Genomic DNA, 19,671 nt, shown 5'->3' on the forward strand with positions numbered 1-19,671 from the left:
TATCTGTTATGCAAGAATAAATAGACCTTTCTAGTACTCACAGTACAAGTTTATGGAAAGGTGGTTAATATTAAGAAAGCATAAAGCAAGCCTTAACTCTTGAGCTGTCAATCAGAAATTAATAATTTCTCATATTGCTAAAATCCCTGTCTACCTAACCAACTCAATGTTCTAAGTAAGTTCTACTTGTCTTAGTTCATTTTGTGTTGCTATAAAAGAATACCTGAGACTCAGTGATTTATAAAGAAAAGAGGTTTATCTGGCTCATCGTTCTGCAGGCTGAGAAGTTAAAGATCATGCCTCTGGCTTCTGGTGAGGGCTTTTGTGTTGTGTCAAAACATGGTGGAGAAAGTCAAAGGGAAAGTGAACATGTGCGAAGAGAACAAAATCTAAGGGACATCCTGGCTTTATAACAGCTACATCTGGCAAGAACTAATCTGATCCCACATGAGTTAATGCACTCTCATAAGAATGAGAACTCACTCATTACCATGAGAACAGCACCAAAACATTCATGACGGACCCACCCCCATAGCCCAAACGACTTTCACTAGGACTCACCTTCCAACAACACCATATTGGGAATAAAATTTCAAGATGAGGTTTGGTGGCGGCAAACAAACCATATCCGAACCATCATACCACCTCACCAGAAATGAGGTTGAAATGTTCTTATGAAGCCCCTGCTACTCCATTTAAGTACTTCAGCAAATCTTCCCAGGTTCTGTCTGCTCCTCTCTGCTTCCACCCCATTGCCCCATTACGGAGTTTCCAGATTCTATCCCACTTCTTCATATCTGGTGACTGTCTCTGTTCATTCTGGCCAAATGGCCTCATGAGTTTGAAATCATGACATTGGTTACCATCCTGAAGCTTCTGGATGCTATCTTTCTGATTCCACTGACTTAATGCTCTACTTATTATCAGTGAGAAAAGCCTGTCTTATTTCCCATATATGTAGCTCAAACTCCCTCTGGGATCCTTTCTTCTCTGGGAATGCAACTCATATCTGTTGACGATGGGCCAGGCACTATGTTCCATGCTTTTCATAACCATAAAAATAACTACTAGTAATAGCATCTGAAAATTATTTTGCAGTGTGATAGTTAGGATGTCACTTGCTCTGCTAAGAGTTGTGTCTGAAATGTACATGGAAAGTCCATTTCGGAGAGTATTCTGTGTGTACTCTCTGTGTACACTTCAGAGAGAGTAAGTGGGACCAGGTTATGGAGGGCAATGTCATATTTAGAGGTTTAAATCATGTCCTGTAAGAAGTGGGAATCCATGGAAGAATTTTAGACAGCATATTCACGTGAGCAATATTCAGAGTATAATATTTTTTGGTGACATCAAGAGAACATTATGAAAATCAAGCATTGTACAGTCCTATTGAGGTTTTTGGGACATAAATTTATGTTTGTCTTCATACAAAATGATCTTAGTCTCATACTTTTTTGGTTTTCATTCTGACTTCTTCTAGTTTTATTATTCCTGTCTTATTACTTGCTGTCAGGTTCTCAACTATTGCTTACTTATATCATTATAGTTGTCTCCCTGATGCAACCTCAGGCCTCTTTTTGATCGATTTGTAGCTGGAAAAACAAATAGGAGAATTGTGATTGCAATTCCACACGTATTTTGAATCGTTATTAAAATGATTGTTAGTAGCTTTTAAGTATTGCCACTGTCCTGCTCATTGAGTGCTCTGGCTTTGTGATATAACTTTCTAGTTACTTATATGTTTTCCTCCCCATACTTGGCAATTTGATTTTTTGGGATAATGAAACACCAATTACCAAATAAGTAGTAGATAGATAAGTAGTAGATATAAGATAAAGATATGGGACTGTGACAAACACTAAACAAATGCAGGTAGCATAATACAATATATATATTTTTAATTAGGCAGACATACAGACAGGAAATTCAAAGAAGAAAGAGCTGCAGGTGTAAAATCTAGTATCCAGATGCTTTGAGCAGACCTCTTAGACGGTCCTTTCATTTTCAAGTGCTCTTGTTGAGTCAAGACCTCAGACCCACACCAAGGGTTTGATGATGACATATCCTCTGATTTCATAGTTCAGAGCCCGCCAGTCCAGGATACTGGCAGGGAGAGGGGTACCCTGATAGGCAGCCAGGATCTCTTCTGGGGGCAGCACAGAGTCCCACATGTACAAATCCCCAATCTCTCCCACAAAGGACTGGCTCTTATCAAACCTGCCCCCATAGGAATCCTGCTCCTGCCCCAGGACAATCTTGGGCTGAGCTTCCACAGAGTAACCCTGTCGCAGACCCTTTTTCACCAAAGGTGTCCCATTGATCCAAAATTCAGCAATACCTGATGAGGACTCCCAGCTAGCACAGATGTGCAGTGGAGCCGGGAACTTTTCAATAGCTTTGAATGTAACTTTTTGTCTTCCAATGTATAGACTATACTCTCCAACTCTTTCTTTATAAACTAGTAGCTCATTATCCTTGCCCTGGGTATTGTAGGAGAAGAGGCTGTAGGCACGAGAGAGATCACTATAGGCTCGAAAACACAAGGTAAAGTTCTGTAGCGGCTTCTCCAGCAGTGCGATCAAGTTTACATGATCAGTAACAGATTCTCTAGGAAATACAAACACCTTCCCACTGAGGTCTGCGGAATAAAGAAAGAAAGATAATGACCTTCAGCATAAATGCAGGGAAAAGATATCTCAGCTTCAACCTATTTTCTCACTTTATGATTCTTGACCATTCCTTGACCTCCTTACCTGTGCGAGCAAAGGCTTCCAGGAGGCTGGTGAGGACAGAGACCCAAAGCAGCAGCTTGTTCATATTCCTTGCCTAGGGCTGTTATAGCAGCAGCAGTGACCAGGATGAGGGTAGCAGACAACACAGTGGTTGTCCCCCTAGCGTCTGATATTCATGCCCTTAGACTTCAGGCTACTCAGGGTTTATATGCACCTTGGTGAGGATGGGGGAGGAAGAGCACCAATAATGTGCGAGTGATTTTCCAGGTCTGCCTCCTGGCGCTTACGGTGAAGGAGTGGTGAGGCCCTGAGCTGGAAAATCAATGGGAGTTATTTATTAGAGACAAGTGATGGCTAGAGCTCCAGCTCCTGTGACCCAGATTTTATTGCTGGGAAGAGAGTCATTGCAGGGCAGCAGGGTTATGGATGGGATGAGGAGCTGGGCTGGCCATGTCAACAGAGCCTCTCTCTGCTCTCTGGGCCCCTCTCTCTGATGGCTCTGTGCTCTGCCAGAAGCTCCTGAGCCACGTGGAGTGTATCGCTGAGCTCAGCCCTCTTGTGGGCTATGGGAACAAGGCCTTTTCTTTCTTTTATAGTTCTCAAGTTGTCTCGTATTTGTAGGATATTCTAGGATTCTGCTTTCTGCTGAAGACCCTAAAAAGTGCCTTCAACTTTTACTAATTCAACATCGAGTAATACATCCAGGCAAAGCTAAGGGGAAAGAGGGACTTGGAGAATAAACTTTCTGTCCCCATGAAGCTTAGTATTTTTCTGCTATTTCTACTCAGCGCTTTTTTTCTTTTGCATATCATGGTGCTTCCTTATCCTAGATCTTTCCATTTTTTCATTACGACTTGTTTTCTGGTTACTTCATACTACCTGCAGAGATGTCAGCATCTCCCCAAGTTTTTCTCTCCTCTTCTTTGAGTCCTTGGTCGTTGAGTGTATATCTAATCCATCTTTGGTGATGACCCCACTAATACATTTATTCACTAGTTCTCAGGTACTACACTAGGTGCTGGGGATTCAGTGGTCACTGACTCTCACACAGCCCCAGAGATCTCCACCTTCATTCTTTCTATGTCTCCTTCATTCTCTCTCTGTACAGTTTATTAACCACCACTCAAACCTTCTCCTCCTCTGAGATATCAAACTGATGTTCTTTCTAGCCACATTATTTCTTTCTCTCTCATCCCTAAATTATATGGCATCTTGTTTCTCATCCTATTTAGCCTCTTGTTCACTCCGTCCTCTGTTAGCTCACCCCAGACCTAATTGGCCTTTTCAATGACACAATCACTGCCACCAAGAATACACTTTCTCTATCATTGTTCAAAGTATCCTTCCTATTCTCATCCCTGGGGAGTTTCCATTCTCTACTTTTTTTCTCTAAATGGAATCCCAGGTTGTGAAGCCTTATCCGGCTTGTTGCACAGTATGGGTTAGTGATAAAGTTGGGATTATACATCTGTTGACTCCTGAATTAAATACAGATCATTTGCTTGGAAGCCAATGCCATTTGCAATCTGGCTCTAACCTGGCTATTATCTCAGAATCTAATCCTATTCTCCAGTCGAACACCTCTAATTGTTGTTCTGTATACATTCCTGGCTTACTTGATTTCATTACTTCTATTCATTGCCTTCATACTGTCTTGAATTTCTCTCATTTTTTTTTCTGTTTCTTGGAATTCCAGCCATTCTTCAACATTAATCTCAAGCTTATTAGGTGATAGTTATACTAAAAGCCCAGACTTCACCACTATGTTATTGCTGTCTATGTAATAAAACTAAACTTGGTTGCCTTGAATGTATACAAAAATATAAAAAATAAAAAACAATCTGCTTCATGAAGACTTTTCTAATGTCCCAACTACACATTATTTCCCCTCTTTCGTACTTCTCATAAGGTTAAGATCAAAGACTTTGGGATAGAATTCCAATGTTGCCATTTACTAGTGGCTGACTATTCTGCAAGTCACTAAACCCCTCTGAACCTTAGTTTCCTGTTCTGCGAAACAAAGATAAAACTATCTACCTCACAGTGTTTCTCTAAAGATAAATGAGATACTATGATATACATAAAGTACATGGAACAGTATCTGGATGGTTATTATTACCATCACTTTAGAGCCTTTATGGCTGTTACCACCATCTGTCTCATATTATAGATATTATTGTATTTGTCTTGGATCCCTTCTAGACTGAATCTGCATATTAGGACTTATTTATATTTAGATTATTGATTTTATCTAACAATTTTTCTTACACATGAAAAGAAACTGTTATATATTGTGGAATCAAAAGACTTAACTTTGAGTGAGGATTTTTTTTTTACAAGAAACAGTTTATTAGCAACAAAAAGTAGAATACAGTTGAATGATATGATCAGGTAATGCTGGAAGTAGGAGCAGGAAGGTTACCTTTCTTGAGAGCCCAGGGACTATGCAATTCCCTAACATTTCCAGATGTTAATTAATAAGTGCCATAAAACTCAGAAAACACAGGGCTCACCAGATGCTTCTAGTTTTCTTCATAAATAAATAATCATTCTCTTAACAAAAAATGGTTTGCAAATTAATGTAGAAGAGAGTCTTCTCTAATGGGAGATGAGCCTAGGGAACAGGTCTTGGGGATAAGTGACACAGCCCTAGACTCATGCTGGGAGAGCTTGAAGATAACGGCTTTAGATAGCTGTTGGGGCCAAGTGCAAGGGTTTGTAGTTGAATATGAAAATGTTGTGTTATGCACTGTGAAGAGGAAAGCTTGGTTGGAAGGTAGGGTCTATAGTATAATTGGAAAAGGGAGAAAAAGTGGAGTCTGATTCTGTTGTCTAGTTTCCTTCCCTGGAATATGCTTCTCAGGCCTTGGAAGAGAACAGCCTGCACTTCAAGGGTTGTCAAAGAGGAAACTGAGAATTATTTCTATTGCAGAAAGGAAAAGCTCTGATGTCAGGATGTAGGAAAATGAATCCTGGGTCTTAAAAACTGGGTGCAATCCTCACAGTGAGCCAATCCTCACTGTTGCTGGATCCGCCTGGGTGCCTTCCTGCCAGTGAAAGTTCAGGTCAAGGTGGCGGCTCCTGTCTGGATGGCTATGGAAGAGTTGAGGGTGGGGAAGAAAAGATACAGTATGTTGAAGAGAAGCAGGTCCACCTGTGTGCCCCAAACGAGTTGTCTTGGCTACATTAATTGACATGCAACAAAGTTTACCCTCAGAGAGCATAGTGGAAGAAGGCATCAGCAGTAGCAGAAAGAGGATCTGACTCGGAGCTTCAAAAAGGCAGAAATATGAGATACAAATGAAGATCACCTGAGGGATTAAAGAATACCGTAAAGATGCTTTCTGAGACCTCAGGTGTTTGTAGAAGACATTAAGCCACAGTAACCAATGGGAAAGACTGGATAGGAAGAGACTGAGTAGAACACAGGGTAGAACAAGATTAGTGTTCAGTAAAGAATTATTTGCTGTGTGTTCTGTTAGCTGTAAGGGAATTTGAGAGCATTTAGATGGAAAGAGGCAATGGAGGCATGCATCAAGAGTAACTGATTATCACTCTGATATGTGGTTGGATAAAACCGAAGATACACAACTTAGACTGATGGCAGGGTCTTATTGTAAAGGCAAAAAAGGACAAAGATGAGAATTAAAAAATATATATAGAATATGGAACCATATTTCTTACTGCAAATCATGTGGAAAAATATGGTGCTGCCAGTACAGATAGGAAAATTGAGAGGATGTTCACTTGGAGGAGGCGTAGGGTAGGTGGTAAACTTGGTTCCTCAAATGCTAAATTTGAAATGATAGCTTGACTTACGTATAAGAAAGGTCTTGGAGAATTTGAAATATGTGACTGCCACTTGGAATTAGAAATACAGGTTTCAGAGGAATCAACATATAAATGATAATGAAACAAAAATGAATTTTGTCTTTCAGTGGAAGAGAGAAGAGAGGAAAGGTCAGGGAGCCAAGCACTGACTTGAGGAAACTTTCACATTCATGGTGTTAGAGGCAAGATAAGAATGGCAGGTGGGGAGGGAGGTGGGAGACAAAAAATTATGTTTGGCAGAGAGGATAGCATGTGGTGTCATGGAAACCAAGTCAGTGTAAGTGTCCAGGAAGCAGTATCCAGTGGTATTAAATGCATCAGAGAGATCTAAGTTGAATGCATGCTGGATTTAGCAATAAAAACTTCATTGGTAACCTTTGAAAGAGCAATTTTCATAAAGTGAGCATGTCAGAAGCCAAGTTTCAGGGAATGATGGAGGGAGAAAGAGGAAGGGAGTTTGTTTCCTAAGGTTCAGTAATTCTGACAAAGAATAAAAGGAGAGAAACAAGATTCTCCACAGGAGACTTGAGATTCAATGTACATTTCCCACACAGTTTATAGATCGTCTCTTCTTGACAGAGTGGCTATCATGTCTTTGTTGCCCACCTCATAACATTTCAGCCAACAACAGAGAAAAATCAGTGTCCACCTGAGATTATGACTGACCTTTCTACCAAAGTAGCTCTTTCAGACTCTAAATGCCAGGCTCAGGTTGCTGTGAACTCCTACCTCCCCTTCGCAATTCTGGCAGCTTCACAAATTGGTCAGTCACTTTCCAGGTCATGCTGATACACCAGAGTCTTTTCTTGATCTCATTTCTCTGTTCCTAATTTCAGGGTTCGTTTATAAAAGAAAATCTCGCTAAGTTTTTTTTATCTTCTACTTTTAGGTTTAGTGAGACACCTCGACCATATTACCTCACTGAAATCTCACTTTTAAGTTCAGAATTCACCTGAAACTGCTCTCTGGAATGTCACCATATCTCTATCTTAGTCTTTATCTTTCTTGACATCCCTTCACTCTTACACTTTTTTTTGAACAACCCATCTTTATAGTTTTATAAAACATAGATTTCATTGCTGAGATTAGTGTTTATTCATTTTTTAAATATAAATTTTTAAATAAAATTTAACATTCACTGGCTCCCACTGGCCACAACCGTCTTCATGCTGTTCACAATCCCTTCATAATACCTGGGTCTTCTGGGAGGAGATGTGCAAAGAAGAAAAATATAACAGCAGGGACTCAGTGTAACTCTATATCTTGAGTGCATTTAAAAGTTCCCTTCTCTATGTCTAGGAATATATTTTCCAGTCCACAGTGATAGACAATACATGCATTGAAGATGCAGAAGCAGATTCCTTGCTTGTGCAGCTACAAGAGGTCTTAGCTAGAGCTGTCTTGCTCTACTCTTGTCATCTTGTCAACTATGCCATGTTTCTGCTCATGACAGAAACATGGCAGCACAAGAGTTTTCTTATGCTGATCTATTTTATTGTTATCCCTAAAACTTCAAAATACAAAGAAAGAACCTCACAGAAGCTGACAAAGTTCGCCTTGCTGGTTGTCTCCAGCTTCTGTGAGTGATGTCATCCACATCTTAACTTCAGCAGGGAATGCCATCATCTTCCTGAGAGTGTTGGTTAGTTCAGTGACTTTATACACTAGTCCCTATTCTACAATACTTTCTAGTATCATAGCTCAGAACCAGGAGATTTTCTTGGTCTTTGTCATCTTTTTTTAATTTCTGGATTCTTTCTTTCTTTTTTCAAAAATTTTATTTAAGATTTAAAATAATTTTTACGAGTACGTAGTAGGTGTATATATTTATGGGCATGCACTGTGAAATAAGCATATAATAGAGAATGGGGTATTTATCCCCTCAAGCATTTATCTTTTGAATTACAAATAATGATCTTTGCCATCTTGACCACCATTGACTACTGTGTATTTGGGAATTCCTGGAGTGCACAGTCTTTGTGAATAAGAGGGCATGTGCCCAGCTCGTGTGTGGTGTCTTTTGCATTGGCCTGATCATGACAGTGGTCTAAATAACCACAGTGTCACAGAGGTACAAAAGGAGCACATATGCTATTTAGACCGCTTCTTTTTTGACACCCTTCTTGTCATGAAAATCTCCTGCATTGACAGTAGTATCTATGAAATAAACAGTATTTTATTCACCACACATGTGTGCAGGTGTCCATGGGTTTGGTTTGCATTTCCTATATTGACATCCTTGTTACCTCCATCATGCTTAGAATTTCCTAATCTGAGGTCTTTGCCACCTGTGTCCCCCAACCCCCACCTCATCAGGGTCATTGTCTATATGTCTGTGCTTGTACTGCCTACCTCAAGCACAAGCTAATGAACTCAATAGAAAACAGGTCTTCTATAAGAGACCTACATTATCATCATTCATTCTGCCTCTGGACACTGTTGTTTACACTCTGAGGTACGTGGAGGCCAAGGATACCATGTACAGAGCTGTGGACAGAAATATTTCTTAACAGATTGATTCATTTTATCAGGAGACCTTTAGTCCAGGGCAATGTTTTTCCTGCTCATAAACATTTTACATCTCACAAGAGGACCAAATAGAAAGTTCTGTTGTGAATTGGTTCAAACACTTAGACTGCTTTTCTACTTCTAGAAAGAAGGCAGAATCTAGGATTTTTGCTCAGGGTGGACATTACTGCATCGGCGAGTGGCACTCCAGGAGCATTTTGATGACTTATTCTTATGTGTGAGCGAGTTGATTGAAAATCCTCCTACCTCCCACTTCACCTGGCCATTTGGTCCTTGACTTTTGTCTTTGAGTGGAGCAGAACTACTGATGATAATGGCAGCAGTGACTTCAGTTAAAGAATCCCAGGGACCACCTGAGACTTTCTGCAGCTCCATGATTTCAGCTTTATGACCCTTAATTGACATTTCAAAAAGGCTTTCCTTACCATGTGCTGATTGAAAAATAAATAGTTGAGCAAAGAGAGGTCCTTCTTTCCATGAATTTGTCCCCACTTAAATAGTATGTGTTTAGGTGAAGTACTCTTTACTTCTGTAGGAGGAAACAAAGACTTTTTAAAACCACATTATTGCTGCAGCCCCAGAAGCTGAGAAGAAAGAGAACAGATGGGTGGCTCTTCTCAAAGAATGGTGCCTTCATCTGGATTTCCTCTTCTTAAACATTTATCTTCTTGTTCCTTGAAAGCTTTTAGGAATTGTTAATTCCACAGTGGCTGCATGGTAACTGTTGATTGGTGGTGGCTTATTTTGGGTAAGTGGGTTTGGTTGCTCTTCTCTAAACATGGACCACAATTTTCAATCGTTTAAAACTCCAAGTACTAATTTTCCCTTCTTCTGGGTGGGTGAGAGGTAGTGGGATAAGGGGCTTAAAGTTTATTTTTGTGTTTCCCAGTAGAATTTTTCTTCTGAAGTGCTCTTCTCTGCTCATATCTTACGCTTTTTCCTTGGTGAGTAGTTACGTGTGTAATTAAGAAAATTATCATGTATATCTACTGTGAGACAGAGCTCCAAGGTACGTTCCCAAAGCCCAGGTATAGTGGTATCTATTTCATACACTACTATATTTTGGGAATAAATGACTCATTGTTACTTCAGCCCAAGGTAAGTGCTTTCCATTTTCTGTCTTATACTTTTGCTGTATATATTTTTGTAACCACAGAAGCAGGCCTGAGGCACATTTTTGGTCACTTGTGATCTTCTCTCCCTCCAACAGACTGCTGGAGGTCGAGGGTCCCAGGTATAGTGGGTGCCCTTTTCTCTCATTTGGTGGAACTGTGTATGTTAATAGGTGAAATCAATGCCTCAGTGATAATCAGCACATTTTGTGCCTTCAGGGGTGATTCTGAAGCTGAAGTTCCTAGGTCCCTAGGGGGTTCTTGAATGAGTTTCAGTGGGTTTGTAAACTCTCTGAAATTGTGTGCAAAATACTGCGAATGTATTTTTTCACCAGATTTTCAAAGAAGTCTCTGATCTACCAAAGATAAGAATCTATTGTTCTAGAATAAAGTTTTGCAAAACTGTTTTGACAAAAAATTACAGTGAGAGGTTTTGTATTGCAACAGTATATGTCTACATGAATACACATGTAAATATATCTTAATCAAAATTATCATAAAACACACAAAAGCTTATGTCAAATCCTGACCTGTTTGAGAAATGATAAGCTTATGTCAAATCCTGAACTGTTTGAGAAATGATAAGGAGTGCTGTGAGATAGAGAGGTTGGACTAGAGGAGAGAATGAGAGAAAATGTATTTGAAGGGGCTGGGCTCCATCAGTGGTGATAATGGTAGGGGCCACCACCATCATCATAATCATCATCATTGGCTACTCTACTCTCTTCTCTTCTACTCCATCCAAACAAGACTGATTGCTTTTTCATCTCTTCTTTCATAGAACTTTGCAAATACTTTCAATATTTTAGTTTGTATTATGGTGTTATTTCCTGTTTTAAAAACACCTCTTTTTCAACAGAAAATGTTGTCATATTTTCACTCAAAATATAAATGCTGAGTATTGATAATGTACCAGTCACTTGCCTAAGCCAGATAAGGCCTTTACCTTTAAGAAGCTCAGCGTCTCAGCAGAGCAAATAACATGTAAAAAAAAATGCAGATATTGGGGTAGGTGCACAACTAGGTAGGTGATGGTGGTAGAGTGGTAGGTGTTACAAGCTTTTCAGTCAATCTCCAGAAACTTTAAATGATTGCTTTGATAATTCTGACGAGTTGAAAAGATGTCTGTTCAAAAGAAGGTTTTTGCTGAGCTCCTCATGTTACTATTCCCTGAGTTTTTGTGTTTTCATTTTGTGATTTCGCTAATATCCTTTTTACCATTACAATTTCTTTCAATAAATACATCTAGCCACTCTTGAAGTATCAAGTACAGGATCCAGTACTCAGGATGCAGAGATAAATCCTACTTAGTCGGTTTTGGGACGGTAACATTGTAATTACTCTCCCTCACATGGCAGCAAAATAGGAGCAGTAAAGGTTACATTACAGGGAGCTGCAAACACAGTTAATGAAGGATCCTGTCACTATGGAGGTGGAGAGCTGGCTACAGGTGCGCTTTGTGCAGGAGGCAATATTTGATTGGGATCTGAAAAGATGAGTAAAAGTCTGCTTTGCAACAAGGAAAAAAGGAGCATTGCAGACAGTTGGAGAGTTCAGGAAGCCAATGTGCAAGCCAGTTGTGTTCAGGGCTGTTTAGAAAATGTGCAGAAATTATAGAATATTTTAAAGTATATGAATGCTTTGGATTTTATTCTTGTTGCTGTGAGCATATTTTTGAAGGATTTTAGACAGAAGGAAGAAGTGATGAGAAGTACCCATAAAATAAACAACTGTGACAGGAATAAGACAAGTCAAATGCACTAAATAAGAAGCTGTATTACAACTTACAAGATTTCAATCCATCCCAAATTATCTCATACATTCTTTGCTCAAGTGCTTGTTTCTAGGACATACCATGACCACTTACACCTTTGTACCCTTCACATTCCACTTTCTTTGTCAAAACCTGTAAGTGAAGGACAGGGATGGTAAATCTCAGGTTTCTGTTTTGGGCAACCAGGTGATCAATGGGTGGTAAGAAACAGCCTCTCTGAAAAAGTGAAACTTAAGTTGAAATGTTTGTTAATAAAAATAGCAAGACATTTTAGATGATTTAAGAAGCAGAAGTTTCCTTAGGAGATAACCACCATGACTTTCTCAAAGGCAGAGTCTCATGGCAGAAGCTTAAGGAGATCTGATAGTATGGGAAGAGGAAGAAAGGAAGAAGAGCAGTGCTTTTCAAAGTACATGGCTTTTTTTTTTTTTTGTAGTGAGCACTTTTCATAGGTGTGTCCTACATTTCCATAAGTTTCAGTTGAATATATCTTTAAATTAAAACAAAGGTTTTAAAGAAGCAATAGGATTCAGAACTCCAAAAAAATCAATGTTATCTTAACACATTTATTGATCACCCACTTTGTGCAAAAAGTCTCTGTTTTAGGCCTTTTTTTTTTTTTTTTTTTTGAGACGGGTCTTGCTCTGTTGCCCAGGCTGGAGTGCAGTGGTGCAATCTCCGCTCACTGCAAGCTCCGCCTCCTGGGTTCACGCCATTCTCCTGTCTCAGCCTCCCGAGTAGCTGGGACTATAGGTGCCTGCCACCACGCCCAGCTAATTTTTTGTGTTTTCAGTAGAGACAGGGTTTCACCATGTTAGCCAGGATGGTCTCAATCTCCTGACCTCGTGATCCACCCACCTCAGCCTCCCAAAGTGCTGGGATTACAGGCGTGAGCCACCGCGCCCGGCCTGTTTAAGATATCTTTGAGTTTTGCTTTGCAAGAAGTAAAGAAAGAAGCAAGACTTAAAAAGTTGAGAACAGACAACACCCATATTAGGTAAGGGTAATACTTGCTGTGGTAACAGACTTACTACAAAATCTTATGGCTTAATATTAATTCTTAATATTAAGAATTAAGAAATAATATTTAATAATTAAGAAATAATATTTAAATAATTAAATATTAATTCTGGCTCATGTGAAATATAACTACACGCTCCTGATTGGCAAGCAGTTCTCCTATAATTCTCAATTCAAGGACACTATATCATATGGCTCTGCTTTTCTTAGGGCTTCTAAGAAAAGAAGTCCTGTGATGGATGTTCTACCTCCAGGTGACAACAGAAGTACAATGAAAAAGCCTCACCTGCTTCTTTACCATGATGGTCTGGAAGTGGTACATGCCACTTCCGCATGCATTCCTTGGCAAGAACTTCTGCCATAGAATCCTATCGTTTTTAGAGTACAGCTATGTGAGTTTTCTGTACTGAGTTTTAAGTAGGTCCATAATGATTTGATTCTTAAAATTAATGTTTAGAGAAATTTTATTAAATACATCTACCATATGAAGTAAAATTTTCTTCCTTAGTTTTATTTTTTAAAACTTCTGTGGTTGTTACTGTCTCATTTGGAAGCACTTCTGGAAGCTAAAAATCATCTTGTTCCTAAATGTTTCTGCTGGTCCTATGGGCAGATTAGTGTTTTTGTCAGGAAGAGGGACAGTTGTTCTTAGAAACTAGTGAGGTAGAGAGGGAGAGACAGAGCTTTTTCAGCAGAAGGAGAGAAGAGACATTGGAAACCCAACTTAGACAAATTGACTTTCTGGAAACTCAAAAGTAGATTGTCTGCCAAGATTGCTGAGTGAGATGGAAGCTTGAAGATAAAGGAAATAGAACGATTGAAGCAGATCTTTGGGTAATGTGATGGAGGGCTGGAGATGGGATAAATAGATAAAGGGATTGCTGCACAACCACACTTAAAATTAAACTGGCGTTTGGCACTGCTGCGGTCCACCCAGCTTGTGCCTCCCTCCTTTGGACATCCATTTGCATGGGCCCAGAATTGTAGGAGTAAACATCCTAAGAATGTTGTTCCATGTTTACAGTTTGAGGATCCCACGTACTCTGTGTCCTCAGGACCATGTCTTACATGTGTTTCAGTGAGTGCGTCCAACAGAGGTATACATAAGGAAGATTCTAACCCCAAGATGATGTAGCTCTTGAAGAAAGCAGGAGAGACTTCTGGGACTTACGATGATAAAGGTGGGTGTTGGGGGGAGGAAAAAATGGCATGGAACGAGTTTCAAGAGAGAAGAGTTTGTTTAGTAATGAGGCAAAAAAATTGTTTCTGGACACAAGAGATTAAGTTTCATATTTGCAGTCTAGGAAGTGTAGTGTAGAGAGAAAGATCATGGGCTCCTACCCCAGACGCTGGCTCCCTCCCAATCCTGTGTCTGCCTCTTTCTGAGAGAACTCTACGAGTTACCTCCCAGTGTCTTAGGTGCCCATCTGTGATAACAGGAATAATGACAGTACCTACCTCACTGGGTTTCTGTGGTGTTTAAATATATTAATTTTGCATGAAGGATCTAGTACAGTGGCTAGCACATAGTAAATACTTTTATAATGTTAGTTATCTTTATTATTTATATTCCTCTCCTTTACCTATCAGTTTTGTTAAAAAAAAAAGGCTGCTAAAAAAAAGTATAGAGAACAAATTTAAAAATTAATGGAAGGAAGAACTCTTCTCTTAGTCTATGAGTTTTAAAACATGAATGAATGCTATTATTAAATGCCTTTAAAATCAATTATATGATCATACATATTTTTTAAATGAATAGAATTTACTTCTTAGAACAGTTTTAGGTTTGCAGATAAATTGAGTAGATAGTACAGAGTTCCCCTGTACAGTTTCTTTTTCTTTTTTTTTTTTTCGAGATGGAGTCTCACTCTGTCACTAGGTTGGAGTGCAGTGGCCCGATCTCAGCTTACTGTAACCTCTGCCTCCCAAGTTCAAGTGATTCTCCTGCGTCAGCCTCCCGAGTAGCTGGGACTACAGGTGCGCACCACCACGCCCAGCTAATTTTTGTATTTTTAGTAGAGACAGGGTTTCACCATGTTGGCCAGGATGGTCTCAGTCTCTTGACTTTGTGACCTGCCCACCTAGGCCTCCAAAAATGCTGGGATTACAGGTGTGAGCCACCACACCCGGCCACAGTTTCCCTTATTAATATCTTGCATTCATGTGGTGCATTTATGACAATTGATAAACCAATACTGATACATCATTATTCACTAACGTGCATAACATTAGAGTTCACCCTTTGTGTTGTACATTTCTTTGGGTTTTGACAAATGCGTTTTATGTGTCTACCATTACAATGGCATAAAAAATAGCTTCCCTACTTAAAAATCCCCTCTGCTTTACTTATTTATACTGCCTCCCCCTAGCAACCACTGATCTTTCTGTCTCTATAGTTTTGCCTTATCTACAATGTCATGTAGCTGGAATTATACAGTATGTAGTCTTCTAAGACTGGTTTCTTTTACATAGAAATATGGATTTGAGGTTTCTTTATGTCTCTTTATGGCTTGAGAGCTTATTTTCTATCTATTACTGAGTAATATTCCATTCTATAGACGTACCACAGTTTGTTTATCCATTTACCTATTGAGATATCTTGGTTGCTTCTAGTTTTTGGAATTATAGATAGAGCTGCTGTAAACATTTGTGTGCAGATATTTGTCTAGATATAAATTTTCAATTCATTTGGGTAAACACCTGGTGTGATTGCTGGGTCCTATGGTAAGACTATGTTGTATTTTTTAATAAGCTATAAAAACATATCCTAAAGTGGCTATACCACTTTGCATTTCCACTTGCAATGACTGATCATTCCTGTTGCTTCTTCAACCCTGTCAGCATTTGGTATTGTCAGGTTTTTTTATTTTAGCAATTTTAATAGGTGTGTAGTAGTATCTCATTGTTTTAATTTTCAATTCTCTAAGGAGACACATTGTTGAGTATCTTTTTTATATGCTTATTTGCCATGTGAATACTTCTTTGGTGAAGTGTTTATTCAGATTTTCTGCCCATTTTTAATTGGGTTGTTTATTTTTTATTGTTGAATTTTAAGAGTTCTTTGTATATGTTTAATAGAAGTCCTTTATGAGATATGTGTTTTGTAAATATTCTCTACCAGTCTGTGGCTTGTCTTTTCACTTTCTCAACAAAGTATTTTACAGAGCAAATGTTTATAATTTTAATAAAGTCTAACATCAATTTTTTCTTGCATTATACTTTTGGTGTTTTATCTAAAAAGTCATTCTCAAACCTAAAGTCACCTAAACTTCTCCTTTATTATCGTCTATAAATTTTATGGTTTTGTGTTTTACATTTAGGTTTGTAACTCATTTTAGTTAATTTTTTTGTGAAAGGTATGTGTTTTGTGTCTAGATCCATATAGTCTTATGTAGTTAACAAGTTGTTTTAGCTCCATATTTTGATGATCCTTTCTCCATTGACTTACCTGTGCCCCTTTGTTAAAGATCAGTTTATTCGTGTAGGTCTATTTCTGGACTCTTATTCCATTCCATTGATCCACTTGTCTGTTCTTTTTCTAGTACCACGTCATTTTTTGTTAAAGTCTTGAATAGTGTTAACTCTAGGATTTTCTTGTTCCCCTTCAGGATTTGGTTGGCTATTCAGGGTCTTCTTCTTTCTATATAAACTTCAAAATCAGCTCGTTAATATACACAAATAATTTGCTAAAAATTTGATTGTGATTGCCTTAAATCTATAGATCAAGTTGGGAAAACCAATACATCTCCATTTATTAAGATCTTTGATTTTTAAAATCAATTTTATAGTTTTCCTCATATAAATCTTGCATATATTTTGTTAATTTATACCTAAGTATTTCATTTTTTTGGTGCTAATGTAAATGACGTGTTTCTAATTTCAAATTCCAGTTGTTTGTTGCTGGTTTGCAGGAAAGCAACTGACTTTTGTAGACTAACCAACAGCACACTTTTGTTTATTATCTTGCAGACTTGCTATAATTGCTTATTAGTTCCAGGAGGGCTTTTTATTTTTTCCCAGTCAACAATAGATAATCATGTCATCTGCTAACAAATACAGTTTTGGTTCTTCTTTTACAATGTATATACCTTTTACTTCCTTGTTTTATTGCATTAAGACTTTTTCGATACAATGTTAAATAGGAATGATGAGAGGGGACATCTTCCCAATCTTAGGAGAAAAGCATCTAGTTCCTTATCAAGTATGGTCATATCTGTGGATTTGGCAAAAGATGCTGTTTTTCAAGTTGGGTGTTCCCACTCGTATTTTCTGAAAGAGATTATGGATAATTAATATACTTTCTTCTTAAATATTTGTTTCTTAAATTCACCAGTGAAACCGTCTGGCCCCGGTGTTTTTATTTTTGGAGGATTATTAATTATCAATTTAGTTTCTTTAATAGATATTGAGCTATTCAGATGATATATTTCTCCATGTGTGAGTTTTGGTAAATTATGTCTTTCAAATAATTTTTCCATTTCTTCTAAATAAGTAAGCAAATTTGAGAGCATAGAGACATTTATATTATATTCATTTATTATCCTTTTAATATCCATAGGATTGATAGTAATTTCTGATATTAGCAGTTTGTGACTTCTTTCTTTTTTTTTTTCTTGGTTAGCCTGGCTAAAGGCTTATCAATTTTATTAATTTTTTTCAAAGAACTGGATTTTAATTTCAATGATTTTCTCTTTCAATTTTTTCCTGCTTTTAATTTCATTGATATCTGTTTTAATTTTTATTAGTTCTTTTCTTCTGTTTGCTTTAGGTGTGTACAGCTGTTTTTTCTCTAGCTTACAAAGGTGAAATTTTAGGGTATTAATTTTAAATGTTTCTTCTTTGCTAATATATGCATTCAATACTACAAATTTCCCTCTGAGCACTGCTTTTTCTGCATTTCACAAATTTTGATAAGTTGTATTTCATTTAGTTCAAACATTTTAAAATGTCTTTTGAAATGTCTTCTGTGACCTACATTTTATTCAGAAATGTGTTGTTTAATCTGCATATTTTGGAACATTCCAGCTATCTTCTGTTTTTTTTTTTCTAGTTTAATAGTATTTATTGGGATCTGACAGCATGCTTTGGGTGATGTTTATTATTCTGTTAAGTTGTGTTTCATGGCCCAAAATGTGATCTATCTTGGTAAAAGTTCCATGTGAGCATGAGAAGAATGTGTATTCTGCTGTTGTTGAACAATGGATTCCATAACTGTCAATTAAATTCTGTTGCTATTCAGTTCAACTATATCTTCTCTAATTTTCTGCTGGCTGGATCTGTCAATTACTGATAGTGTGGCGTGGTGTTGAAGACTGTGATTATAACAATGAGTTCATCAATTTCTCCTATTTCTATCGGTTTTTGCCTCATGTATTTTGGCCCTCTCTTGTTAGGCAATTCCCTCAAAACCAACTATAAAATATGCTAGATGTTGTCATGGGAAAAATGGACAATATGCAGGAACAGATGAATAATGTAAGCAGAGCAAAGGAAACTAGAAAAGAACCAAAAGTAAATGTTAGAAATAAAAAAATTTGTAACAGAAATTAAGAATACCTTTTGATGGATTTGTCGGTAGACTGGATATGGTCAAGGAAAGAATCCACATGCTTTTTTCATTAGAACTCTTAGCATATTAATCATAGTTATTTTAAATTCCCAGGCTTCTAATCATTCCAAGATCTATGCTCTATCTCTATGTGGTTCTGATGCTTACTTGTCTCTTCCGACTTTTCCTCCTGCTTTTCGGGATGTCTTGTAATTTTTAATAATTTATATCTGATGCATTAGGCAATAAGAACTGAAGTAAATAGGCTTTAGCGTGAGGTTTTAGATACATTTATCTGGCTAAGAAGAGTGAGGCTGTGTTTACTGTTTACTGTGGCTGTAGTTGTCAGGTTCCTCTAGTGTTCTCATTTTTGTCTGCCTGTTTTCCTTGGGTGTTTCTAGAGACTCCTTCTTAAGTAGAATCCGTGTCTTGCTACTCTATCACTTGTAATCCACTGTTATGCTGGAGCTCTGCAGATGCAGTGGTAAGGTATTGGAGAGGATAAGTGTCCAATCATCTTATGATTAAATCTCTGTTTTGCTTTTTTTTCTTCTTTGAGATGACGTCTCGCTCTGCTGCCCAGGCTGGAGTGCAGTGGTGCATTCTCAGCTCACTGCAACCTCTGCCTCCTGGGTTCAAGCAATTCTCCTGCTTTAGCCTCCTGAGCAGCTGGGATTACAGGTACACACCAAAATGCCCAGCTTATTTTTAGTGGAGACAGGGTTTTGCCATGTTGGCCAGGCTGGAGCTTTTATTTTTTATTTTTGGTCTTTTCAAGTGGGCCAGAGTCCTTGGGCTGTGACCTTCAGAAGAGTTTCTTAGTTTTTTTTTTCCTCCTCCCCTTATATAAGGCAGGAAGGCCAGAGGGGGCTTAAACTGTCAAACTGCCTTATCCTTCATTCTTTATATGCATTCTTTCACAATCTGGGAAGTATTCTTTAAATAGGTGCCAAATATTTATTTAGAAGAAAACTTAGGTACTGTTGGGGAGAACAGAAGAGGGAACACCTTTCAATACTCTGAGTATTTCATCCTAAAATTGCATAGTGAATTTAGCAAACACCATGTACTTAACCAGATCCACCTTCCTTCAGAGACCACAGTGGTTTTAAATGTCCACAAATT

General features: G+C 38.1%; 2 protein-coding genes across 2 annotated transcripts in view; both read right to left on the reverse strand.

Annotated features, from left to right (window-relative positions):
- Nucleotides 1-19,671, reverse strand: part of LOC100582113 (putative olfactory receptor 10J6) — a 143,694-nt gene that overhangs the window by 8,348 nt on the left and 115,675 nt on the right. The window lies entirely within an intron of this gene.
- On the reverse strand, nt 1,871-2,913 carry APCS (amyloid P component, serum). Its single transcript, XM_003258684.4, has 2 exons — nt 2,754-2,913; nt 1,871-2,638 (listed from the first exon to the last, which is right to left on the reverse strand). Exons 1-2 carry the CDS (start codon nt 2,815-2,817, stop codon nt 2,031-2,033), a joined length of 672 nt encoding a protein of 223 aa, XP_003258732.1. The 5' UTR covers nt 2,818-2,913; the 3' UTR covers nt 1,871-2,030.

This window comes from Nomascus leucogenys, chromosome 12 (genome assembly GCF_006542625.1).
Source record: "Nomascus leucogenys isolate Asia chromosome 12, Asia_NLE_v1, whole genome shotgun sequence".
Taxonomy (NCBI): domain Eukaryota; kingdom Metazoa; phylum Chordata; class Mammalia; order Primates; family Hylobatidae; genus Nomascus; species Nomascus leucogenys.